This window comes from Amblyomma americanum, chromosome 3, assembly GCF_052857255.1.
Source record: "Amblyomma americanum isolate KBUSLIRL-KWMA chromosome 3, ASM5285725v1, whole genome shotgun sequence".
NCBI classification, from domain to species: Eukaryota; Metazoa; Arthropoda; class Arachnida; order Ixodida; family Ixodidae; genus Amblyomma; species Amblyomma americanum.
This window is the reverse complement of record NC_135499.1, coordinates 4,825,998-4,853,346: the sequence shown is the minus strand read 5'-3', so window position 1 is coordinate 4,853,346 and position 27,349 is coordinate 4,825,998. Positions and strand designations below refer to the sequence as shown.

The window sequence follows — 27,349 nt, the reverse complement described above, 5'->3', positions numbered from 1 at the left end:
AACTTACCTTACAACATGAAAAATAGCCTTGAATGGTGGGAAATGAAAAATGAACAGAAAGTTTAAAAAAAGAGGTGGACAGCTACAAAAGAAAAAACAATTAACTGCTTTATTTACGGGGGCAAGGTGGCACTCCAAACCACCTCAATACAAAAGGGATGCCAATATTTATCTTTCTTTATCTATCTAGTAGCACCACCCGACCATGGCAGGTTGCCTATATTCGAATGCAGCAAGTTCTGGAGAAGTTTAACTTCCCAATTTTTATGAAGATGGCACCGCTCATCTGGTTTGACACAGTGTGGCACAAGGGTGGAGTCACACTTATGAACTATTTCTTAGCTGTGTACATGTCGAGCATCCTTTTCTGAAGCCACGCTAAACTTTTGTATATATATATACTCTTCGAGAAAGGCAGAAAAATGTTGGTACCTTCTGATACAGGCACGATCCCTTTGGCCAATGAACCATCACTGCAAGATTAAGGCAGGATGGTATAGGGAATCGGATGTGCCTCCGAGAGATGGCAGCCTACACAACCTGACCGGCATGCAACACTCACTTGCTGTCAGACAGACCCTCAGCAGAAGCATAAGGGTCAGATGACTAAGTCTTTATTTTTCCAGGCATATTCAAACTCTCAAAGGCATACCAGGCCAAAAAAGCCATTTAGTTGTGGCTAAAGTAGGCCCAAGCACAGCAGCAGAGTCCGAAGGAGAGGATCCTGTCCCAGGTGGAGGCTGGCTGGGGGTGCCACACTTGCGCACTAAGCCCGTGCACCTCTCAGTCCATGCCCTTCTGATACAGGCACGATCCCTTTGGCCAATGAACCATCACTGCAAGATTAAGGCACCATCGTCAGTGCTTTTTTGTCAGTCCATCCTAATAAAGCACAGTCATAATATGTGTTGCGGGGCTAGTTGGTCCATTCTCAAGAGTTATTTTTTGCGCACACAACAATAAGGACGAGGAAGACAGGTAGCATGCAACTTGCAACTATTTTATTCCGAAAAAGCAAATAACTTATATACCTAAAATTGGAAAGGATGATCAGACAGACAGACAAATTGGCACGTGAAGGGCAAAAAGAGAGCATGCAGCCAGATACTGCACGTCTAAAAGTGTACCGAGACAATAGACTTGTTTTGGCCCGCGAACTCGGCATCACGTGACGTTCCATTTCTGGTCTGTGAGGTCTGCGCCAGGTTCACAGACTGGAGTGGGCGAGAAATGTCACATCTATTTGTGGCGGGGGACGATGGACTTTATAGTGTAGCTGCAGTAACTAGGTCCGGCAACTATTTGACGCAGGTCTTTTTTGACAACTGAATCAGCATCACCGTCTTTTGCAAGGAGCAGCAGTGGCGATACCAGGGTGGCTAGAATGGGGAAGTGTGAAGGCTGCTGACAACTTTTCTAGCTCTTTGCTTTTGTTGCGACGTTGAGACGGCCAGCATGGATGGCATTGTGGTTGGATGATGCCACTTTTTGCTCGTTAGCTTTACTAGAGCCATTTCTAATGTTGCAGTAGAGTAGCTGTGACTACCCAAGGTGCCCTAAAAAGGTACTTTTATGGCAGAGCATTCAGCCACAATGTCCATCCAGCATTTGGCGCACAGGCCACACAGCATGGGTAACAGATTTTTTTGGTGCCTTTTGTGCATAGTTATAAGACAGTTTTAATTGTGTGTCTGCAAAAGCTTTGCATACGCAATGGGCACATGATACGGCTCACTGCTGACGGTCATTACGAGCTTTGTCTGAGAGTGGCAAGCGCAGCACCCAAGAAGCATAACAGAATTTGCGGTGGCATTTAGCAAGAGCAAACCAAAGCTCCTCAACTATGTGCCGAAAGAACTCTTTTCTTTCCTCTGTTATTAACGGCAGAAATGAATCACTTCAAAGGCTAGGCTTTTGAAAGAGTAAATTGATTAAATGAAAATGTAAATGCTGGCACAAAGTTGGAGGTGCCGTTGCTATGATGACAGTGTTTGCCATACGTATTTAGTGTTAACAGCAGTAAAATTGTCAATTTATATTAAAAACAATGACTATTTCTTAAATATACCATTAATGGGTGAAAATAATAAAAATCAAAGCGAACGTAGCACTGAAGAATGCAGAGGTGATGCTGTACAGTAACTGACCGATTTTTCAGACTCCACTCCAATAATTCGGACCAGCATGATATTTCGGACTTCACTGAAGAACTGTCAGGCATAAGATTTTTGATTTTTGAAAATGCAAAAGCGGTTGAGCAGGCAGAAGGTGCTAACTTCATGTGCAGATGTTGCTTACTAAGTGCAAGACTGAACAGTGTTGAGGCAGACAACGCCCCACTAGCATTGTGTGTGGATTTCCCTGGAAAGGCAGCTTGAAGTGAAGTGTGCAGAAAGTAAAAAAACTCGGGGAAAAGGCAGCAGAAATGGTGGAAAACGTGTCCGCTACCACCGTTGGACATGAAAATGGTGGACATGCCAGTGCCACTCCGCTTGATCTCCTGTAGCAGAGGCCTGCCGAGTGCGCCGCGCCGCCGGTGATTGCGAAAGTTCCAGGCTGCGTCGCTGCAGCGGCCCTGGCGCTGCCTATCGTTGAAGGAGTCAAAGTGCTTGCAGGTTATCGGCCGCATATGGAACAGAGAATTATCGTAAGGAGCAAAACTGCAAAACCAGGTGGGACTGAGGCAGGCAACAACACAGGGCCTCATTCCTGTCCTGTTTTGCGGTTTTGCTCCTCATGATGTCCTACCAACTGGCCTACAACCAAGTCCTTCTAAGTTACAGAGAATTATCGCCTGTAATTTCGCGTATGCACTGCGATTCCCAACATGGTTTGTTATAGTGTATATAATGTCTTCTGAAACTCTGCCAGCTCGACGCCTGTGATTAATGTAGTTAATGTGACACAATAAAAGTACATTTTTATGCGGAACCAACTGGTTTGCATAGGTCGCCTGTGCCCTGCAATTTTGGAATTAAAGAGCATTTGTTGTTTAAACGGTCCCTTGCACAATAATGATACCCATAATGATTTAGAATAGAGAACTAGCCAAATTACAATCATTTCATGCTTTTGTAAGTGGAAAACTAAAAAATTACAACAAATATATGGTTATGGTTAATGGGGGTTTAATGTCCCAAAGCGACTCTGGCTATGAGGGATGCCGCAGTGAAGGGCTCCGGAAATTTCGACCACCTGTGGTTCTTTAACATGTACTGACATTGCACAGTACACGGGCTTCTAGAATTTCGCCTCCAACGAAATGCGACTGCCGCGGCCACTGAGAATATGCACACTGATGATAATCACATGGGCATTCTACAGGAAACGTAGTTTAAAGCGCTATATTATTTGTTGACACTGTTTAGCATATGCACGCTAGAGGATTGTCTTCTATTGTTGTGCACAAAAAGCACTTATTTTTTTTTCATGTTCGTGGGCAAAAGTGCATAACCCGAGGTATATATTTTTGAGTACTGCAGACATCTGTAACTCTCCATAAATAATTTCAACCAAGTAAGCGCCTATGTTCGGAACCAAGTGACAAATTTGTAATGCTCTTAGGGCAGTGAGTCTTTTAGCTGACATAATTTGACAGAAAAACACTCATCCGCAGCGTGACTTTCCACTACATCCAGCAGCATTTTGCAATGTTCGCCTTCCCCGGTTTCCACAGTCACAATTACATGTCTCCCCAGCCTTCATTGCTTCCGGTATACCTAGTTCTGATGCACCCCTCGCATGAGATGTGACAGCATGAGATCAGCATTCTTCTGTTCTTGGAAAGCACCGGTTGTTTGTGTGTCGGGTACAATAAAAAATGTTGGAACCACTGTCAGCCTCAGCATCCTTGCGCTTCATTCCTTTCCCGTAGCCTTCCTCTTTGAAAAGTAGCGAGCACATAATAGCAGTGGAGCGTTGCAGCCATTGGCTGGCCTTGTGTCTGCCTTGCCGCGTAATTTTAAGGAGCCACACATTCTGACGGCAGTTCATGGTAAGAAATTTCGGGGTTTCCTGGAGCGTTAGATTTGTAACATGTATAGCGTGCAACAGTTTTTGGGCAGCCTCGAAAAGCTCGTTGAGGATATGGCAGAAACACAACTTACATGACTACAGGGGGAGCGTACACAGGAGAGCTTATCCCAGGGATGTACTTTCATTCTTGATGACAATCTAGGACAGCGCAACGTTTGCGAGGATCTTGACGAAGAAAATGCACCGTCTTTTCTAGGGCTGTTCTCCTCGCTTCTCACTGTTAGATGCTGGCATGTATGCGCTAGATTTTGTCCCTTTCTTTTCTTGTTGCCTGCAGCTTCATTTTGTCTCCCTCTCTTTTTTCCGTGAAATTTTTAGACTGGAACGATGAGCTGAAAAGGTGTCTGAGCTTTTGTCGGCTTTTGTGGATGCAATATTCTGTCCTGGCCATGTCAGTGAGAGGAGTTTACAAAGAAAATGTGCATTAATAAATTCCAATGAGGCTGCAGGTTCCAAAACTGTCCTTTTCAAAAGGCACCAGCTCTCAGTATGTTTTCTTTTTGTGTACTGCTGAGTCCGTGCTAAGATGGATTCCGCTTCGGTGTGGCACCACGAGTTATGAGCCACTTATTGGCCTAGCAGCGCTAGCAAGTTTGCAGATTGCACCATTCACTTCACGAAATTTAAGTAGTTCGCGGCACTTAGGTGTGAAAACCTTCCGAACATACTTGCTTTCAACAGGTGTACATGTGCACAGCGAAACTTGAGAGAAAACACTAAGCAAACGCAAGGGGCACGCACAGCCAGAGATTCCAAACCGCCAGCCACGCACGCTTCCCGGGAGCTTCAATCACTGATGTGTGACACCCCTGGCGGCCGCAAAGTGGAAACTGAGCCATCACGCACATTTTATAGTCCACTCCGCGGTTTGGCAGGCCGCTCCTAAAGGAGATCGAGCGGCTGTGCCAGTGCGGAACACGTGAATGGTGTTGGCACTGGCATTGGCAATGAGAAGAAAATAGGTCAGGGAACCGGGATCATGAACGACAGTGAAAAAATCGAAAAATGAGGTTAATATCGCAGTCAGGAGTGGGCAAGGATAAAGCCACAGTCACGGTGATAACAGCAACAGCAAGTAGATAGAGGAACGTATGAAAGAGGGAGACAGTACAAAAGAGCTCATCGCCAGTGACTACATTATGAGACAGTGAGTTGGAATTATAACGGAGAAGGAAACGAGAGATAGGTGAACAGAAGTGCAGAATTTCACAGGGAGGATATAAACGCGGTACTACAAAAGATGAATAGCAAATTGCAGGCGAGTGTTGCAGGGTGTAAGCTGGTAATGGTAGTGGCAGGACTAAATGTTGTTCTAAACGGTCACGCAGCAGAATTAGCAGAATGATTAGTGCAAAGACTTCAGGATATGCGGGCAACAGCACTGCAAGTGCAGATCATGGTGCGCAAAGTACCTGAGGTCGAGAGGGAAGTGGGAGATCAGGAAATTAGGCCAAAAGAAAGAATTTGAAGTGGGAGAAATAAATAGGGAAGTGGGGGGAGCAGTCGTTGCCACGAGATTTGGACGAGATGAGGTCATTCCACGCAAAAGGAGACGCGGCAATTTTCTGATATTTTTTATTGGCGTCACAAAAAATTACCTTGGTTGAACATATGTACTAGACGGCGATACTAGCCTTATTTTTCCCAAAAAAAATTTGTTTCAGAGACGTCATGCCCGGAAGTTTAATCTAAGCTGGAACAAACATATAAGTAACGTATGTGCATCGGGTTTTCGTAAACTTTGTGTCCTCAAGCACAAACTGAAGAATGCTCCTGCAGACTTGAAAACTTTAGCCTATTCTTCATTGATCAAACCCAAGTTCGAACACGCTAGCATTGTCTGGGACCCATTTACTAAAACTAACATTCAAGCGCTTGAAATGATCCAGTGCAAGGCCATTCGATTCATCTTTTCAAAATACCGTTCAACCGACTCACCTACTGCCATAATGCGAGCACACCGAATTCAAACATTGCAGGTAAGACTTAAAATTCTCAGATTAAAATTTCTTTTCCTTCTCAAACATAAGTTGTCAATTTGCCCAGATCCCTACGTCAAGCTATTTTCCGCTCCACGACCAACAAGACATCGCCACTCTCATTCACTAACTCCAGTCTCCGCCAGAACTAACCTATTTAAATACTCCTTCTTCCCTCGCATCGTTACTGAATGGAATGCTTTACCTTTAACAGCACTACGTGACATAGAATTCATTGAAGAAATAGATGATTGACGCCATCAAACTTATTTGGCTTTGTGTTTCGAATCTTGTTCAGTCTTTTTGTGTATATTCATGTTGCATAGTATTGCCCCTCCTGTTAGGGCCCAGAAGGGCCTGCAGTATTCTGTAAATAAATAAAATAAATAAATAAAATGCTTCACCCTAGGCAACTTCTCTGATTTTTCGGTAAAGCGTCTCTGCTCTTCCAGACACATACCATGGCATATAAAAACCCAAGTGGACGTTCTTTCTTACCGAAAAAGATGAAGCTTGAATGTCACGGTTTTTATGCAAAATAACGATACAGATTGCTGAATTCTTGCATTTTTACGGATTTTTTTATTCACACTTTAAAAAGCATTGCACCCGCGATACTTTTGTAACGTGCTTTCAGGGACCTAATTACGCTTCTTCATATGTTGGAACTCCGGAATTCTTTAGCAATGTTTTATAAATAAAGGACAAAGAGCCCTCAATTTGTGAATGCTACATTGAGGCCCCGAAAACTCTATGTGGGCAACGGTCCCTGATGTTCCAGAATAATCCAAAAGTTTGGAGAATTCCTTCTACTGAACATATAAAAAATTTGAAAAAGTACTTTTCGTTGACGTGGAGAAATTATTTTTCAAACAGGAGTCACCGCGGCGTGGTCACTAGGTGTGCGCCCTGCGGGCCGCGCGCGCTGTCGTCTTTTATGGTTGCTTGACGCGTAGCCCTCTTTTAGATTCTTGTCTGTTGTTCTAGGAGATAAAATTGAATGCTTAAAAACAGCCCGAACAGCCCCAAAAGTTGTCTTGCGAGAGCGGTTACCTCCAGGAGGCAAGCAGGAGTGGGAGTTGTTACAGCAGGAGTGGCCCTTTAGCCTTAAGTGAAGTCCACGCTGCTTTCTCAGAATTTTTTTTTCTGACGAAGTCATACGATGTGAAAGCATATTATCCTTCCTGATTTGACAAGCAGTGATGTTAGTGAATCCCTTTTCTTGCCCTGGCGCACGCATGAGCATGAAATTTACTTGTCTTGAATGCAAGTTCTGAAACTGCCTAAATAGGTTTAAAGACCATTTGCCGGTATAGGACAAAGCAGCAGTGCAGCTGTAGATGTACATATGTACACTGACCTAGGATAGAAGCCAGAATAGTCACGAGCGGTCACGTGGTGACTAAGAAGCAGGCAAGATTGCGGAAGAAAAAAATGCCATGATTATGCATCATAGTGAGCTCTCTCGGAGTGCAGTGAGCGTGCCAGTGGCATACAGGTACTTTTCTTTTTCACATTGATCCTTCTAGGTGTCGGTTCTGTTATTTCTGAGAGGAAATGCTCTATACTGACTATCTTATAAATTTGTATATTTTGTAATCGCATGGTTGTGCTGTGCAATTTCATGATTCACTTATTTGCAACAAAATATTGTGGAACATTTTCTAACAGTAAATCATAAAGTGGTATTCACAAACATTTTATTATAATAATTATCAAAATAGGTTCAGCAGAGCATTACTCTTTCACAAATGTACCAGTCCACAGTCACTGTGCAGCGCTGCCTGCAAAATGGAAGGAAGACGCGTGAAACACCAAAGCTGTCAGGCACTTCTGGTTTAATGCAATACTGTATAAACGTCTTCTGATGAAGTTGAAATTGTCTTCACTGCCAACTGTGTATCTCCTATGGGAACAAAACAATGATGTTCACAGGTTTTTGGAATGGCTGTGGCTCCGTTATATTACATGCTTAGCACTCCTCTTTCCACAGTTATGACACTGTCGGGTTGCACTTCCCGGTTGCACTCACAATACACAAACTGTCATACCTGTGCAAAGCAGAAGCAACCACTTCACTGCCGCCGTTCTCCATCGCTGGTGAGTCTGTGGACTAATCATTTTCTTCATGGCAGTAGTCGACACATGCTGTAAGTTGCTAAAGTGTTGTCTGCACTCCCAAAATTATGTCAAAAGCCCACAATCTCAGATGCCACAAAAGGCGCAGAAGATTACTATTCTTTGTTATTCAGAGAAAATGGATGTTTAAAAACTATATTAAAGGAAACAGTCGATACAGAGAAAGTGACAGACGACATCCAACCTGAGTGCAGAGCGCGCGTCACACGACCAAAGCAGACGACAGCACGCGCACTAGTTGACCACGCTGCGGTGACTCCTGTTTGAAAATTAATTTCTCCCCATCAACAAAAAGTATTTTTCCAAATATTTTATATGTTCAGCAGGAGGGATTCTCCAAACATTTGGATTATTCTAGAATGCCAGGGACTGTTGCCCACATAGAGTTTTCGGGGCCTCAATGTAGCAGTTTTCTCAAATTGAGGGCTCTTTGTCATTTATTTATAAAACACTGCTGAAGAATTCTGGGGTTCCAGCATATGAAAAAGTGTAACCAGTCCCCTGAAAGCACGTTACAAAAGTATCACGGGTGCAATGCTTTTTAAAGTGCGAATAAAAAATTTGTCAAAATGCAAGCTTTCAGCAATCTTTGTATCGTTATTTTACATAAAAATCACGTCAATCAAGGTTCATCTTTTTCGGTAAGAAAGAACATCCACTTGGGTTTTTGTATGTTATAATAGGTGTCTGGGAGAGCAGAGACGCTTTAGTGAAAAATCAGAGAAGTTGCCCGGGGTGAAGGATTTTCTCAAACTTCCGGGCATGATGTCAAACAAAATTTTTTGGGGGAAAAAATAAAGCTAGTATCGCCGTCCTAGTGCATCTGTTCAACGAAGGTAATATTTGTCACGCCAATAACAAATATTAAAAGATTGACGCATCTCCATCCCCATGAAATGGCATTCATTTGAGCAGAAGAGTGGGAGCAGAGATCGGCTGGCACCTGGTGGGCCATGAACATCTTTTAGGGGGTCCACGGGAACTCTGGGCGTCGGAGTAGGTGGCAGCTAAGAATAAAATAAAACAACGAAGGCTGAGGCCAACTACTGGGAAGACCAGGAAGAAAAATAAAACATGCAAGGATGCAGAAAAACAGTGAATGGTCAGCCAATTCTCTTAACCGAGAATCCACAAAGTTTAATTACTACAACAGCAATTTCTCCTCCATGTCTGGTAAAAATGTGAGCGCAAAATGGTGCCAACTTAATAAACTATTAAACTGGAATCCCAAATCTCCTGTCACCGCAGTAATGAAAGACGGTATAATCATTAGCGGAGACTATCTCTCAAATACATTTAACGAACATTTTTCGAGCATCACAAAAACAATGCTCTCTTCCACCACATCGACTGCCAGTTACACTTTGCGAACACCAACTGTTGCTGAGTCTATATTCCTTTTCCCCACAACTGAAGCTGAAGTCGTAGCAGTTTTTAGTAACTTAAAATGTAGCAGTGCAGAGGACAAAGATGGCTTCCGCATAAAACTTTTTAAGCTTATTACTGACATACTTGCTGCTCCGTTAACTCACAATTACAACGTTTCTCTCGCTACTGGGGTCTTTCCGAGAGAAATGCAACTTGCAAAAGTTATTGCCATTCACAAAGGAGGTGATACATCATATTTATCCAATTACCAGCCCATCTCCATCCTACCTGTGTTATCGAAGGGTTTAGAAAAAATTATGTGTTCCAGAATAACTAAATATTTAGATAAGCATGCTGTCCTGTCGAACCAACAGTTTGGTTTTAGACCTAAAAATCGACAGAGATAGCTTTGATTAAACAAAAAGAACTGTAAAGACGCAAATCAAACAAGAAATGTGGACGGCCACAATCTTTGTTAACGCAGCGCAGCTCAGTAGTCTAGCATTCGTGAGCGCCAAACTGAACTTCGTCAGCCTCGTCTTCCGTCTGCTTTTTCTCCTTCATCGGCACTGGCCACTGGGGCATCAGAGCCCAATTGTCTGTCTTACAACACCCCCGTGGTGAAATGGCGCCATCCTGGCAGCCCAAGGGCACGAGATGATAGTGGGGTCGTAGTAGGGTTTCAGGCGGTCGAAGCGGACAATTTCACGGCCGTGGTGGCGATGATCAGGCGAAAGCGTGAGGGGCTTGACGAGATAATTAACTGGTGATGTCTGCTGAACTATGTGATAGGGGCCCTGGTATTTGCTCAGCAGTTTTGTAGACTGACCCGGGCTGGGGGAGGGCACCCAAAGCCGAACTGAGGATTCAGGAAGGTAAGCCGGTGGCAGACAGGTAGAAGTGGCACGGGCACTTTTCTGACGGTACTGGTCATGTGAAGTAAAAGAGCGGGTGAGTTGACGGCATTCTTCGGCATGAGCAGTGGCTTGAGAGACGGTTGTAAATTCGGAAGAATCTGGGCTGTAAAGGAGTACGGTGTCAATAATGGAAGATGGCTCCTGGCGGTAGAGAAGAAAATATGGTGAAAAACCAGTAGCTGCTTGCGTTGCAGAATTGTAAGCGTAGGTAACAAAAGGTAGAATGCGGTCCGAGTTTGAGTGATCAGATGAAATGTAGTTGGCCATCATGTCGCCGAGGGTCCGGTTAAAGCGCTTCGTCATGCCATTCATCTGCGGGTGACTTCGTCTGCGTATGGCTTAAGGAAAGGGTTTTCTACGATTACTTAGTTAGTCACCATATTTCACTTTCTTGCTTCCCTCGTGGATAGGGCCGGCCAGGTAGACTTAATTTTCTTGGATTTCAGCACGGCTTTCGACCTAGTACCCCATAATAAATTGAGACACTTCAACTGATATGACTGCCAGATTTTATTATTGTTTGGGTATCAATGTACTTAACGCAACACAAACAGTACATACCTATTAACAGAGATGATTCTTGTGCTCTTCCGGTCACATCTGGTGTCCCTCAGGGCAGTGTGCTTGGGCTGCTGCTGTTTTTGATATATTGCAATGACATTGTGGATCTTATCCCTTCAATCTCGTACTTACCTGGTCTTAGTGATCACTCCTTGCTTCATTTCGATGTAAAAATTAAAATTCCTAATCGCCGGAGCATCTTCAAGTCTATTAGAGATTACAAACAGGCGGACTATGATGCCATTAATCGTGAATTAGCTCTTTTCTTAAACAGTTATTTACCAGAATTTTCACAGCGTTCTGTCCACACTAACTGGGAATTGTTTAGGGACACTGTTGAACGTCTCACTAATACATTTGTCCCACTAAGACTTTTGTGGTGTAATAGACAATCACCATGGTTTAATAACATTTTAAAAAGGCTATCCAATAAGAAAAAGCGTTTGTTTCGCTTGGCCAAATCATCGAATTCGCAACAACGATGGGACGGTTACCTTTCTGCGGCCGCTGAGTACAAATTAGCTCTGAAAAATGCTAAGGACTCCTTCTTTAACAGTACTTTGCCTGCTCTGCTGATTAATAACCCTAGACAGTTTTGGAACACTGTGAACCAGAAAGATAGTTCGTCAATACTACTTACATCTTCTGACGGCATTGCATATTCACCTAATGAATGCGCTAGTGTTCTTAATAGTGTTTTTGTTGCTGTTTTTTCTGGCAATGTTTGCCTTACCAATCAGGAGTGTCCGGTCTTGGACGCTTTTCCCATGGATCCAATTCTTTTTGACACAACTGGCATCCTGAGAATAATTGAGAACCTTAAGATTTCTTCCTCCTGTGGCGTCGATAACATTAATTCGAAATTTCTGGTTAATACAAAGATGTACAGTTCAATGATCCTTACCAAACTGTTTGACCAGTCTCTGGAAACAGGCTGTATTCCCAATGACTGGAAGGTTGGGAGGGTGATTCCGCTGCACAAGTCTGGCGATAAACATTGCTCTGATAACTTTCGCCCTGTGTCACTCACCAGCATTCCATGTAAAATCATGGAACATGTCATCTACTCTCATCTTGCTACCTTTTTAGAATCCAATTGCTTTTTTAGTAATGCCCAACACGGCTTCCGTAAATCATTTTCATGCGAAACGCAATTCATATGCTTCACAAATGACTTGCATTGCATTCTAGATCGTGGATCCCGTGCTGATTCTATATTTATGGATTTTTCTAAATCATTTGACAAGGTTTCACGTGAGCTTCTTTTTCTTAAACTAAACAGCCTTAACATCGATTCCACATTACTTGCATGGTTGTATTGTTTTCTTTCAAACCTAAGTCAGTTCGTAACAGCAAATAACGTCAATTCAGATTCCTCGCCTGTTGGCTCTGGTGTGCCTCAGGGGTCTGTTCTTGGGCCCCTCCTCTTTCTCATTTATATAAACGACTTACCAACTACTATATTGTCTTCCGTTTGTCTTTTTGCCGATGACTGTGTTATTTACCGCGAAATTAATGACGATAATGATACATCTGTTCTTCAGTCAGATATTAACAAGGTACTGGATTGGTGTAACCTGTGGAGTATGAAGCTAAACATTACTAAATGCAAGCATTTGCCCATTTCTCGTCTTTCTACTGCACACTCTACCTACTGCATTAATGGCATCACTCTTGAAACTGTGTCGTCTTATAAATATCTGGGTGTTCATGTCTCTTCTAACCTGTCTTGGAAACCTCATGTTGACTACATTATAAATAACGCTAACCGCATCCTTGGATACCTTCACAGAAATTTTTCATGTGCACCGAGCTCATTAAAACTACTACTTTATAAAACTTTGGTCCGCTCTAAATTGGAATATGCTTCATTGGTGTGGAACCCTGGGGTCGAATCTCTCATTTCTGATTTAGAATCAGTTCAGCACCGCGGTTGCCGTTTCATACTTTCCAACTATCATCGTACTAGTAGTGTAACTGCCATGAAAGCTAACCTTTCCCTCCCGCTTCTTTCCCATCGCAGGTTTATCATAATCCTTATCTTAAAGACAGGTTGTTAAAAAGACCATCGTATATTTCAGCATGCATTGATCACCGCCACAAAGTTTGGATCCCTCCTTGTCGCACGAGATGTTTTCACGATTCATTCATACCCAGAACTTGTGTCAGCTGGAATCACCTTCCCCACGATATGGCTGAAATTATTGATACTGTTGCCTTTCGTAACGCTGCTACTAATTTTATATAAGTCGCTGTCTATATCTGTTTTATTTTATTAGCTGCTGTTTTCTTTTGTGGTTTATTTTGTGTAATGCTGCCTTTTGCTAGTGCTGTTACTGATATTAAACCAGTGTGTGCTGTAACTATATTCAAATTTTTTAGCTGCTGTTTTTGTTTTTTGTACTTGTATGTTATACCCACTCCCCTCTGTAACGCCTAACGGCCCTGGGGGTAAATAAATGAAATGAAATGGTTGATGAACCTGTACAGATTCGCATGTATGCTGATGACTGTATTATTTTCAATGAGATCCGGTCAGCTGACGATCAGGCAATACTAAACACGTCCCTTAATAATATCCATGCATGGTGTAATCGACGGGGCATGGAACTTAAATTTGAAAAGACTGTCCTACAACGTATTACAAGAAAACTTAGTCCATTTATATGCTCTTTCTTTCTGGGTTCAGGAGAAATTATTCAAGTAAATGAATATAAATATCTCGATGTTACATTAACAAACAACTTAAGCCGGAACACTCACATTTCTAACACTTGCTCGTCTGCCTTATGTAAGCTTTGTTTGTTGCACCATAAACTAAAAGATACACCGCTTCAGGTTAAGAGACTAGCATATGAAACCTTTATAAGGACTAAATTGGAATTTGCATGCATTGTATGGGATCCGTATACTGTCACTAACATAAAAGCACTTGAGCAGATCCGAAGGAAAGCTGTGCGATTCATGTTTTCGCAACACAATCGAACTGCTTCAGTCTCTGCATTAATGCAGTCGAATTTAATACCAACCCTTCAGTCCTGGCGCAAGTTTCTTTGGTTGAAATTCTTGCTTTTGTTATTTAACCATAAACTTGGGATAAATTCTTCACCGTATCTTATACTACAGAACATCAGACGAACTCGACACTCCCACCTCCTTTCTCTGACCCCGTACTTCGCAAAGACTAACTCATTTCAGCACTCTTTCTTTCCGCAAGCCATCAGTGATTGGAACAGCTTACCAGCTTCGTGTGTACGGTCTCTTGACCTGATAAGTGAACATTGTTAGCTTTTTTTTTAGCTTGTTTGTTAGCTTGTTTTTGCCTTTCTATGTCATTTCCCGCTGCTTGTGTTCTGTTCGCATTTTGGTATTATTGCTCAATTTGTGATTTGTTTCTGTAATCCACTCTTGCTTGGGCCTCACGGCCTGCAGTATGTCATAAATAAAATAAAAATAAATAAAAGACGTTGTGCGGTGAACGATGTGACACTCCCGAAGAAGGGCCTCCAAGACGCCAGACAAGAAGATGCGACCTTGATTACTGAGCAATTCCTGAGGCGCACCGTGGCGAAGAATGACGTTCTGAAGTATAATCATGGAAGACAGTTGGGCTAGTTGGTGTGTATTCGTTAGTGACTGCGACATTGCAACTAGCGTGGAAAGCACAAGGACAGAGGCAAAAGGAACAGACGAGACAGCACGCTAGCGTGCTGTCTCGTCTGTTCCTTTTGCCTCTGTCCTTGTGCTTTCCACGCTAGTTGCAATGTCGCAGTCACTATCTGAAGTATAAAACCGGCGACGTCAGAAGCTGTGGCAGCTGGTAACGGGGAATTTTCCGCATAGCGCGTGAGATGATCTATGGCGACAATGATCTATCGCTACCCTGCGGAAGTGCTCGGAAGAGGACCATAAAGGTTGATTCCCACACGATCGAATGGCCGGGCTGGACAAGGTAAGAACTGCGGAGGAGCAGGCGAGTGCTGCGGTGGATCCTTATGACGCTGAGATTGCAAGCAAGAGCCGACGTGCTGACGGACGAAACGGTACATGGCTCGTCAATAATACCGAAGACGTAAGCGGGTAAAAGTTTTCAGCAGACCGGCATGAGTGCACTGCAGGTCGTCGTGATAACTGCCACAAATGGCGGAGCGGAGATGGCGTGGAATCACGAGCAGCCATTTGCGACCATCTGGGAGGTAGTTGCGACGGTACAGCAGCTGGTCACGCACGACAAAGTGATGGGCTTGACGACAGAGTGCTCGAGAAGGGGGGCGCACTGAGCGGTTGGCTAAGACATCCAAAACAGAAGCTATCCAAGGATGCTTGCGCTGCTCAGAAGCCATATCAATGATATTAAGAGAAGGTGTGAGGCAGAAGTTAGAGGGTTGGTCAGGAACAGAGGACATAGGGGAGAGTGAGAGGGCGTCAGCATCGGAGGGTTTACATTCAGAGCGGTAAATGACCTGAATGTCGTAACCTTGTAAACGGAGAGCCCAACGAGCAAGGTGGCCGGAAGGATCCTTGAGTGATTGAGGAAGGATCCTTGAGTGAAGGATCCTTGAGGCATTAGGGGAGCCACTTTGCCCCTGCTAACATCATGCTTAGGTCATCGCAGACAAATGGTTGCTCACAATAACAAGTTGTCGAGCCTTGAGCCACTTCTCTCTGGTGTTCCCCAGGGCAGCATAGTGGGGCCCTTATTATTCCTTGTTTACATCAATGACATACTTTTTGCCCCTGCCGTTGACCTTGTAGGCGTTGCGGATGATATTACAGCACTACTGTCAGGTAGCACAGAAGCCGAATTATTTTCGCAAGCCAATAACTTCCTGAAGTATCTTCACGAGTGGCCAAGAAATAACCATCTGAAAGTGAATTCTAATAAGACGAAGGCTGTTTTATCCAGAACAAGAAACAAAACTGTTCACACCAACTTCACCCTATCACTAGGAGGCAAAACAATTGCAATCGTGCCAAACATAAAATGCTTAGGAGTAATCTTCTCAGAGTGTCTCACCTGGGACGAGCAGGTCAATCATGTTCGGAAACAACTAAATCGCTTCAACGGTCTTATTTGCCAACATAGGGACACACTTCCGTCTCAAGTAAAGGTGCTCATTTATCAAGCATTTTTTCTCCCATCACTGACATACTGTCTCACAATTTGGGGAATGAAGACCCAGCACAACAGTGTTTTGAGTATTTATAGCGCTTTTTGTTTTGATTGTGATGCTAAGTGTTGAAATGCTACTGTAAATATTTAACTCATGTTGACACTTTAGTTTTCATTTCGACTGCCTCACCTGTAGCTGTCTTGTGAACAACTGAGACAATACGTTGCCTTGGCAATGTGGGCGTAAGGCGCCTCTCAAGCTGCATTCAAGCAGTTTTTCTTCTCTGCGTCCTCTCTCTCCCAGTGATACCTGTACCACTAAGAGCGAGAAATAAACTTCAACTTCAACTTCATATAACTGCAGTTAAAGGAAGAAGAAATAGGTGTATATGCATTGGGTGAGACACCTCTCAGGGATCTAGGAGACCTAATAATTCCAACATTTTTTCCGGTCCGCTGAAGTTCGAAGTGACGAGCTTTTACTGTAAATCCAATTACCTACCTCATAACGTTTGACATTCGTGGTGTTCCATGAAGGAATGTACATGAGGGACATGAGGATCCATAGCGCACACAATTGAGGGGACACAACACGAGCGCTATACTTCCACTGAATGAACTTTATTTGTCGCTGACAGCTTTATAAAGATCACGTAAGGTACAGGTATAACCTACTAACAATGATTATCTTGCCAAAGTCATGATGTGTCAAGGGAAGAGACAAAGAAAAAACACAAGGTTGACAGATAAAGGTCCCAGCAAAACTGAAGTAATGCCTTATATTCACAGGATTTCCCACGGCCTCAAAAAGATTGCAGACAAAATTGGTGTTAAAATTTGCATGTCAGCCACAGAAAAATTATCCCGCATGTGTAAGAACACATGTCCGGACAAGCAGGACAGGAAGGACTGCTCTGTACGTCATCAGAAACCCTTTGTAACTTGCACCGATAACGTTATATATAGGCTGCCGCTTTCATGTGGCAAGTTGTATATAGGGCAGACAGGCCAGTGCCTGAATAAGCGACTCGGCGAGCACCACAGAAACGTTAGAGATCAGGGGCCAGGTAATTTGGCTTGTCACTGCCGTAGTCACAAGTGCACGCCTAACTTCGAGGACTGTTCAGTATTAGGAAAAAATAGCGATCAGAGAACAAGGGAAATAATTGAAGCTGTAGCAATGGAAAAAGAGGGATTGGAAAACTGTATCAGTGATCCTTCGGTGTTATTATCAAGGAAAGACATAGCTTTCTTAGATTCAAGGAGTGGGCGATAGTGTGAAACTTGCTCACTGATTGGTGGTTTTTATTGTTTTTTATCTCTTCCTTTGACATATCATGACTTTGACAAGATAATCATTGTTGTAGGTTATACCTGTACCCTACGTGATCTTTATAAGGCTATCAACGCCAAATAAAGTTCATTCAGTGGAAGTATAGCGCTCGTGTTGTGTCCCCTCAATTGTGTGCGCTATGGATCCTCATGTTGACTACCCACTAGCCCGAACCCTCACCCTTCTAAGGTACATGCGGGAGCTTTTTTTTTTTAAGTAAGGCCACAGAAATTGTTATGTCTGCAACCAAGGTGGCCTAGCAACCACAAGTGCAGTGTCGAAGGCACTCAAACCCGGTCCCAACTTCTCCATAACGCTCCATTTTTGGGTGAACAGAGGAAGTGCCTCCAGCACGCATGCAGTTACTCCAACGTCAGGGCCTGGGCTGTCTGTCTTTAGCTTCCTTGTCAGTGTTGGACGACGTTTCGCCAGGGACTAAAGCAAAAAATGGCAGTGGCTTAGCTGGGCTATGCCAGGACATACGTAGCGAGAGGTACGTTTCCCTGGCGGAGCTTGCTGTGGTCACTGTATGTATGATTACGCTCGGCAGTGTGGCATCTCCGTATGGCAAGCCATTCCTCTCTCTGTTCGGCCGTCTCCGCTGCTCTGTTTGCCTTCTTACACTCACTCTCTTTGTTGAGTAGCCAAGTGCCAGGCAACAACCTCAGGATCGGAAGAGTTAACCTTCTCTTGTCTATACCGCCGTTTAGCAGCGGCTGGACTCTCTTTCGCTGCAGGCATGTGAAACGTTGTGATACAGCCACCCATTACATCTCCGCCTTTTATATGCAATGCTGCGCACGCGACGCGCGGTTCAGGTGATAGAGCGGCGTGCGGCGAGGCGGCGACGAAGCGCGCGGTGCACCTGTGGAGTCTCTCTGGTTACCATGCTATCGGCGCATGCGCACAACTGCTCATATGAGTGACGATGGTGGAGAGGGCGCTCGGCCGCGGCACGCTGCATCCGCTGCTTCTCTCCGTTTGCCATGGTAACGGCGCATGCGCACAACTGGCCTCTCCCAGCCACCGCGAAATGCTCGACTGGTAGCCCAGTGTAGCTCTCGCTACAAAATTTCACTATTGGACCATGCTGCAGAAGTCTTAGCTCCATTATATCTATGTCTGTAAACATGCAAAAGGTGACAGTTTCCACAGTGCCTTCTTGCAGCCAAACTTCTACAAAGAGGCCTTCACAGGTGTCAGCAGCAGCAGTTTCCAACATTCAGAGCTCTCCCCTATTACTAGATGCGCTGCAGAGATGTCACTTACTAAGCACTGAGCACAGGAAACGAGTGATCTGTGACAATGCCAATACAGCCATACCTGCATATATCGAACTCGCAAAAAAACACTTCTAATATAACGTGTAATTCGATATATAAAAGTACAGCTGGCTGGGATCACTTATGAGATAGCAGAGCACGTTGAGTAGCTTATCACGATGGCGATCCATTTGTTCCCCATGGCAGACAGTGGAAAATGGGTCTATCGGGATGGGAATCAGCTGAAGGTGTCCGGGAGGGAGAGTCTCCTGATGTTGGCATAGCTCGCAAGCAGCCACATAGCGCTGGACAGAGCGGTAGAGACCTGGCTAAAAGCAGTGGTGGCGCGCGCTGTTATACGTGTGGGATATGCCAAGATGTCCTGCCGCGGGAACATCATGGAGCTGTGCAAGGACACTGCAACACAGGTGTTGAGGGGCTACGAGCAAGAGCTCAGCACCGTCAGGTCGCATATTGCAGCAGTAGAGGATGTTCTCGTGGAGCACGAACGAGGCAAGGGAAGCATCAAAGTGGTTGCCGGTGAGGTGGTCGATGCGGGAACGTAGCCAGGAATCCAAGCGTTGTTTTTGAGCAATGTTGCGGAAGTTCGATAGGATAAAACGCAGGCGCCAGCCTCAGAATCGTTGAAGGAAGGCGGATCGACAGGGTGACAGGACAAGCAATCTGTGTCGTAGTGCAAGCGGCCAGACTTCCGGACGATAGAAAATGTATATTCTTGAAGCCAAAGAGCCCGAAACCCCAGCTTGCCAGTAGGGTCTTTGAACAAAGGAAGCCAGCATAAGGTGTGATGATCCGTTATAACAAAGAAGGGGTGCCAACATAAGGCGTGATGATCCGTTATAACAGAGAAGGGGTGTCCAAACAAGTAGCAAAGAAAGCCAACATAAGGTGTGATGATCCGTTATAACAGAGAAGGGGTGCCCAAACAAGTAAGGGCGGAATTTGGTAATGGCCCATACGAGGGCGAGGCATTCCTGCTCAGTGAAAGAATAGTTGTGCTCTGACACAGAAAGGAAACGGGTGGCATACGGAATGGTGTGAATCTGATTGCATTGCCACTGAGCAAGTAAGGCACCAATGCCATGTCTGCTCACGTCGGTTCAAAGTACCATAGGGGCTGAAGGATCAAAGTGAGCCAAGACAGGTGGAGCAGTGAGGACACTGACAAGAGTTCTGAAGGAGGCAGTTTGGTCGGGCACCCAAGAGAACGGGACGTCCTTCTTGAGGAGCGTGGTATGAGAGCAGGCAATTTCCACAAAGTTCTTGATGAACTGGTGGAAATATGAACAGAGCCTGAGAAAGCTGCGCAAATCACCGGAAGAACACGTAGTAAGAAATGAACTCATGGTGTGGACTTTGTCGGGGTGGGGTTGGATCTCAGCAGAATCGACCAAATGACCAAGGACCTTGAGTTGACGGCGGCCCAAAGTACGTCTTCGAGTTCAGCTGAAGACTGGCGCAGCGGAAGACTGCAAGGATGCCTGAAAGGTGGTGCAGATGGCTTTGGAATGTAGACGAAAAAACTATCACGTCATCTAAATAGCAGGGGCACATCGTCCATTTGAAGCCACACAGGAGGGAGTCCATCATGCGTTTTAATGTCGCAGGGCCATTGCTGAGGCTGAAAGGCATGACTTTAAATTGATACAGGCCGTCCGAGGTGACGAAGGCAGTTTTCTCTTGGTGCCAATTGTCGACAGTGAGCTGCCAGTATCCCGGGCTCTATAGTATCTTGAGCGAATTCGATGGAGGAAAAGTAGCTAGTATCGTGTAAGCAGTCGAGAGCGTTGTCAATTTGGGGCAGAGGGAAGATGTCTTTCTTTGTGACTCTATTCAGGTGGCAGTAATCGACGCAGAAACGCCAGGTTTGAGCTTCCTTTTTAAAAAAAACAAGCACGGCAGGGGACGCCCAAGGACTGCTCGAAGGCTCAATAATGTTGCGGGCCAACATCTTGTCTACTTCTGCCTGGCTGACATGGCACTCAGAGAGAGAGATCCATAGGGCCGTCTGTGAAGAGAGCGGGCATCACCGGCGTCAATGCGGTGGGTGACAACAGAGGTTTGACCGAGGGACGGTCATCAAATTAAAAAATGTCACTGTAAGAGGACAAGAGGCTGTGAAGATGTGTAGAGTCGGTAGGGCACTGATCGTCCGCGATAATTCTGAAAATAAGATCCACATGGGAGGGCTGCGATGTAGGGATGCTGGAGATGTTAGTCGTTGGGTCAGGAGTTGGGGCAGAAACTCTGCAAACGGTCAATGAGGACAAGTCAGCAAGTGAAATGCCGGCGGGAAGAACTTGAGGAAACAGGCTGAAGTAGAGGACAGGGAGGTAGGTGCAGTTGCTGGTGATATGGACAACAGTGTGGGGAAAGACGACGTTATGAAGCAGAATCACAGCGGTGATAGGGCAAGTGACGTAGTCTCCATCAGGGACGGGAGGAGAAGGAGACATAGGGCTGTAGACAACAGCTTGTGGCGGGAGACAAGCAATCTTGGTGGAGTGAAGGCAACTTGAGCTGGTGGAGTCGTCATAGCAGAGGGGCAGATCCAATCGGAGAAGGCCAAAGGAACCGTCAATAAGAGCTGAATGGGCGGTTAAAAAGTCAAGGCCAAGGATCATGTCTTGAGTGCACCTGGTCAGGATGGTTAAAAGAACAGGAATATGACGCGTAGCAATGCTGACTTGTGCAGTGCACATTCCAGACATGGCAGCAGTGCTGCCATTGGCAACGCAAATGGTGGCAGGCGTTAGAACTTTCTTGAGGCGACGGCGCAAAGAAGAACTTAGGAGAGACAGTATCAATGAGGGCAAGGACTGGAACATTCAAGAGACTGCGTTGAGCAGTGGGGATCAAGAGAGGATTTGCAGGCTAGGTCAATGATGCAGCATCACCTGCAGGGGCTGCATCGGCTAGTTTTCCAAAAGTGGAGGGAGCTGGATGAAGAAGAGTTGCGACAAGTGAGAGGGGAACAGGAGTGGCGGCCTTGTGGGGATGGTGAGTGGCTGGACCAACAAGCTGGCGAAGCGGGCTTGTCACGGAGTGGATCGGGATGAGGTGAATAACACCATGGGGGGTCGACGAAGGAGAAGGGATGGGGTGGCGGGGACCAATGGCTGCGGCAGTGACGGAAGATGAGTCCAACGTGTGAGCACGTAAAATAGATTGGCTGATCATCAGGGGTGCGCCATTCATCAGAACTGCGGTACCGGTACCGAAGCGAGAAGCTGGGACTGGAAGTGGCTGCCGCGATCACTGGAGGGTCTGGGGTGGCATTAACGTTGCCTTTGATGCAAGCAGAAGTACGGCCATGTTAACAACCTCCTGGCGAACGATGGCCTGGATGAGTGCCAGAGTGTTATCTGGCAGTTGCAAGGTGGAAACAGTGGACATCATCGTCTTTAGCTCGTGGTGCACGATGTGGTTAAAGTTAGCCGGGTCAGAAGGCTGCCGCAGTGTTGGCAGATCATAACATGAAGAGCAGATAGCAGTGTTCAGCAGCCAGTCAAAATGGCAGGAAAAGCACCTGTGTTTGGCCTACCTGAAGCACCGCCACACTTCAAGAACAGAAGCAACCACAGAACACTCTTTGCAGAGCAGTAGGTTAAAGGCATCATCAGCAATACCTTTCAGTATGTGGCCGACTCTATCTGCCTCGGACGTGTCTTTGTCAACTTTACGGCACAAGGCCAGGATGTCCTGAGTGTAGACGATATATGGCTCTGAAGACATTTAGGCACGTGACGCGAGAGCCTTCTTGGCGGCGAGCTGACGTTCAATGGGCTTCCCGAAGAGGTTGCGGAGTTTCTGCTTACAGATGCCCCATGAAATCAAGTCATCTTAGTGTGTTTCGGATCACACTCAAGCAGTGCCGGTCAGGTAAAATATCACATTTGCGAGCGTCAGTATCACATCCCGCCTATTATGCGTGCTGACGCATTTGTAAAGGGCGAGCCAGTGGTCCACATCAACGTTGTCTGTCCTGCAGACTGATGAGAAATCCCGAGCCTAGTTTTCGTCTGTCCGCTAATTCACGACAGCACAGTACGTTCCTGCACCTTAGTACTGTATACGCATCATCTGTCCTAATCTCACCAAGCCCTTTGACATCCCATTATATACCTGCAGTTTCTCGAACAGCACTGCTGGGCTAGCCTCACTAGATAGGGTTCTAGCAATAAACATTGCCAGGTTCAGTTTACAATGGCGGCCTGTCTGGAGTCAGAGATTCTTAGCACCCTCCGCTACATTACAGGCCTGACTGCCTCCTTGGTTAGTTGCTCCGCAGTCACTAGAGACTGAGGGTGATGCACTTCCACTGACACGCAGTTTTTTTTTTTTATCCGGTGGAGTATTGCGTTTCTCAACAGATGTACAGGTTCAACTGTCACTACTGTAAGTGATCCTTTGATGTATCGAAGAGAGAACTTCAGAGTATCGCTGCAGTCTTACGCAAGTCCAGATTTTTCCAGCTGTCTCCTATGTGAGAAAAAAAAATGATGGTCGAGTTGCGTAGTTAGGCCAAATGTGAGTTAGGTGCGCTAGCAGTACGGTTTTCACTTCAGTCCGGGTGTCCAGATAGCGATAATGATTAATGTCCATATATGGGGAATTGGTCATTCTCTACATTCATAGATCCCTGGGAGTCTTCCTAGCACTCCTGGCACAGAGGTGCAGCGGTCAAGCGATGCACCACTGCCCTTCTATGGTAGGTGCTGCCATCGAGGAGACTTGGGTCGCGACCAAGGTTGCTTTTCGCAAGCAGCCTCTCACGATTAATTGAGCTGCCACTTGACATAGTGGGCAAGTGAGCAGCCTGCCATAAAACCGGCTTCAGAAAAACACGCAATGGCCAAGTGTGGGGAATGCTACTAAAAAAGGACCACAATGGGCTTTACTGCACAAGGCGAATTTCAGTCCACAACAGATAGATTTTCCATCAAGGAAGGATGAGGAAGTTTTTGGTTTGCCACAAAGCTTCTCCTGGCTGTATACAGAGTAGGCCAGGGCCAGACCGTTTCCCAAGAGCTTGTCTCATACAAGGATGGACCACCAAGCCAGAGGGTGCTCTTGTCCCTGTTTAAGTTATCTTCGGGTCCAAAAACCCTCCCAGCGAGCGTGGCGGGCTGGTCCACGACTGCCACCTTGCTGGTCATGTGTGGGTAAAACCAATGAGCTTCAAGTAGGCAAGGATGCTACCCTGCCCCCCGCCATGAGCTTCCGTGCTGCACAGACCTGCCTGATACTGCAGTGCCTTTGAAATCGGGTATTCTTTTTGTGCCGAACTTCAAGCAAGAGCCATTTATTAAGCGTCTTGGTTTTGAGGCCGGCCATCGTTGGTCAGGCCAGGACCTGCCACCTTCGTACCGGAAGCGCGAGTGTGGGCTCATGGCGGTACTCCTCACAGATGTAGCCTTAGTTCTGCTTTTGCTTTGTCCTCACTCTCTTACCCTACTGAGATTCCCGCAGGCCTCAGTGTTTCCCGGAGGAGGAGTGAGCACAGACCCAAGCAATGCTCCCGACCGATCCAAGGGCTCGGGCCACAATCATCCCTGATGATTTTAGTGAGCGGGCATTTCCCTGCAGCAAACCTACTTGAGACTTAGCTGAAGCAGCCTTTTCCTAGACTGCCTCGACATATGAACTCTCATGCATAGTGTCCAGATTGAACGGTTTTCTGACAACTCCACCATCAGCCGTCATTGGTGTCGCCCCCAATCCAGTGGATTACTGGACAGTTTCGTTGCAATCAGCAGCATGGTTCATGCCTGCTTTACGAGACCTTCCTTCCCAATGATAGGTACACATGAACCAAAGCGTTCATGCTAAGCCACTACATCGTAAGGAGGCACCGAATGCATAAGACTTCATGGACGCAGAGTAGGGGACTTCTTGCGGCTACGTCTTATGTGGAACTACCACGATGCGGAGCCGAAAGCAACTTTTGAACCTTTGCGTCAATTTGATTACATTATTGGTGACAATGTATCCTTATGCCATTAGGACATAACAGAAATTTCAGTAGGTAGTTCATCTTAAGCATAAAAAAACTTGTTGGCATGACAACAAGCGAGTGAGTGTTCTAGTTTCTGTAAACTACCATTTTAAAAATACTTTCAATTCAGTCACTTTTATGGCATAGGTGACCCCAGGAAAGCCCCTTCTATAGGAGAAGGTATTGTGTAACTCTTTCTGAAAATCAAACCACTTGAAAGCGACTTTTCTTTTTCTTTTTTGCTGTCACACTAGTGTATTTTAAAATGCGACATTTTTGCCATGAAAACCTGCCAAACGAGCATAATAAGTACACTATTCTGTTCTCCACAAAAGTTTGGCCCATAAAACAGCTTCAAAGTAAATTTCAGCAGGAGAACTGTTGTTTTCATTAAACTATAAAAAACACACTCTTCCTAAATGTGCAGCTTGGACCAAACTGCGGCCTGAGAAAAACGAGTCCGAATATTTGAACAACTGTAATTTTATTTCATGGGCCTCTTCTCTAAATTAAGTGCCAATGCTGCACATGTACTAGCACCTTATTCCAGTCGATGCTGCTCAGTAGTAATTGCTTTCTGTCTCTGATTTTCCTGCTTTTGAGCTGCGGCATGACCGTGCTTGCGCTCGGAAACTTGCAGAAATAAGCAGAACAGCGCAGTAAAGATGGGCGGTGCAGACTGCAGTCAAAACAAGGTCTTTTGCAGAACAAGGACTGCTTACGTGTGGGCATGCGAAAGCGTTGATGGTTCACTGTTCATTGCAAAAGTGTGCACACAAGTGGCCGCAATGAAATACAGGGACGAAATGGCAAGCAGAGAGCCATTTCCGCCATCTGCGGCATTTCCGGTGGCGTGATGCATGACACCACCAACACACACACACGAGCATATGACACCACCCGGAACGTTGTATGATGAACGACTGCATCATAGTTTTCATATGAAAATCTTTGAAGGCATACAAATGAAGGTGCATATGTCGTCGATTAGAATCCGTGTTGCAAGCTAGCCTCAAACTTGACTAGCATATGCAACAAGAAATCTTATGAGACTGCCCGGAAAGGTATATGACGAATGGTTCATTACAATTTTGGTACAAATGTTGTAGAGAAAACTGGTGCCACATGAAAGTCAGCCAGTGGTGGCCATATATAGGTGAACGACTTGTAAGGGTTGTCTGAAGTGGCGGTGCTCAGCTTGCTGTGTGCATCACACGGCTGCTTGATGACATCACCCTATTTTTTGTGCCATCACTGAGATTTTCTGTACCATCTGCGAGAGCACACACACACATGCCAGTGCACACGCACACACACTGCTGGCTTTTCTCATAATGGGTCTAGTAACGCTTTTGCATTAAAGTGCAAGGATGTAGTTTTCAATGGTCACATGACGTGTTTCCGCTAATCATGGCTCACAAGGCTAGGATTATATAGTTTCTCCCCGCATTTTTAATCCATTTCTGCTGCAGTCCTGACGTCAAGTCAGAAAAGGCAGTTTCACGTGTTAAAATGAGGTCTGGGCACTTCCGGTGATGTCCTGCACACAGCCTTCACAGAAATAAACTTAATCTCTTATACTGCACAGGCCACGACCAAATTTGAAAGATGTGTTCCTTATTAATTATAACCTCATACAGTATAAACAAAATATACCATTGGGATCAAAATTGCATTTCATGCCACGCCCTTCAAGCAATAACACCTTAACAAGGTTCTACCATATGTGGGTAAATATGGCAGTAAGCAGTTCTCTTGAGACAGAAGATTTGGTACCAAGTATGGAGGAAAAAAATATGCCCAAATTAATGCATAACTCTGTCCAGCACACGCTTAGCTCTCTTTAACATGGAGCATTCTCACATACCAGATGAGGTGGCCGTGGCTGCAGTGCGCCGCTGGTAGAAGAGGATGTAAGCCTGCGCCTGGTCCTTGGGGGGCTGCTTGCTTACAGACTCATCATTGTAATGGTACCATTCACCCGTTGTCCAGTGGCGCGTGTACGCTGTGTAGTGGCCGCAGTTGACCCCTGCACAAAGGGCATTGCACCACGGCCACCGGGTCATTCCACCCGCCAGAACAGCACCCCTTTATGCACACCCCCATTTCACATCCATTTCATCTGCCACCACTGATTCCAGCCAGGACGACATCCACTCGCGTTTCTTCTCCAAATTTTCTGTTCCTTAATATTACACCCACCTTAATTTTCTTTTTTGGCATCACCCACTGCACTGCTTTTTATTCCTAGGTTCCCCACCAGCCTTCAAATTTTGCCGCAAATGCAAATACTGGCAGGTGCATTAATTGAAAGAAAGCAAAACAAGAGCAGTTACATTTTAAAAATGTGACTTCACTGGGTGCACCTAACAATGCTGTAGATAAGAAGTGTGCCGGGCACAGAGCTACTGCCAAGCTTTGGGGTCAGCTGGAACAACGCACCCCCTGTGTGGCAGATGTAGGCATGCAGGTCGTACAGGAGGAGGCCAGGGCAGGGTCCCGACACAAAGGGCCCCAGGTCCAGGCCCTCCAGGGGGAACTCCACACGCTCATCCACTTTGCTCCCTCCCGACAACTCGTGAAACACAAACCTGGACGAGGGGGGGGGGGGGGGGGGGGGGGG

The 27,349-nt window shown here is 45.6% G+C and overlaps 1 protein-coding gene across 13 annotated transcripts in view; it reads right to left on the bottom strand.

Moving 5' to 3' along the window:
* Positions 1 to 598: 598 nt before the first annotated feature.
* Positions 599 to 27,349, bottom strand: part of LOC144124427 (ubiquitin carboxyl-terminal hydrolase 4-like) — a 176,210-nt gene continuing 149,459 nt past the window's right edge. For 8 of the 13 annotated variants that reach the window (XM_077657065.1, XM_077657063.1, XM_077657070.1 and 5 more), the window contains 4 exons: positions 27,169 to 27,317; positions 26,594 to 26,755; positions 9,097 to 9,160; positions 599 to 836 (listed from right to left, as the gene is read on the bottom strand). In XM_077657065.1, coding sequence (XP_077513191.1) covers positions 767 to 836; positions 9,097 to 9,160; positions 26,594 to 26,755; positions 27,169 to 27,317 — 445 coding nt within the window. In that variant the 3' untranslated portion in view covers positions 599 to 766. The remainder of the gene's footprint in view (positions 837 to 9,096; positions 9,161 to 26,593; positions 26,756 to 27,168; positions 27,318 to 27,349) is intronic. The other 5 variants (XM_077657067.1, XM_077657066.1, XM_077657073.1 and 2 more) reach the window with 2 other exon arrangements.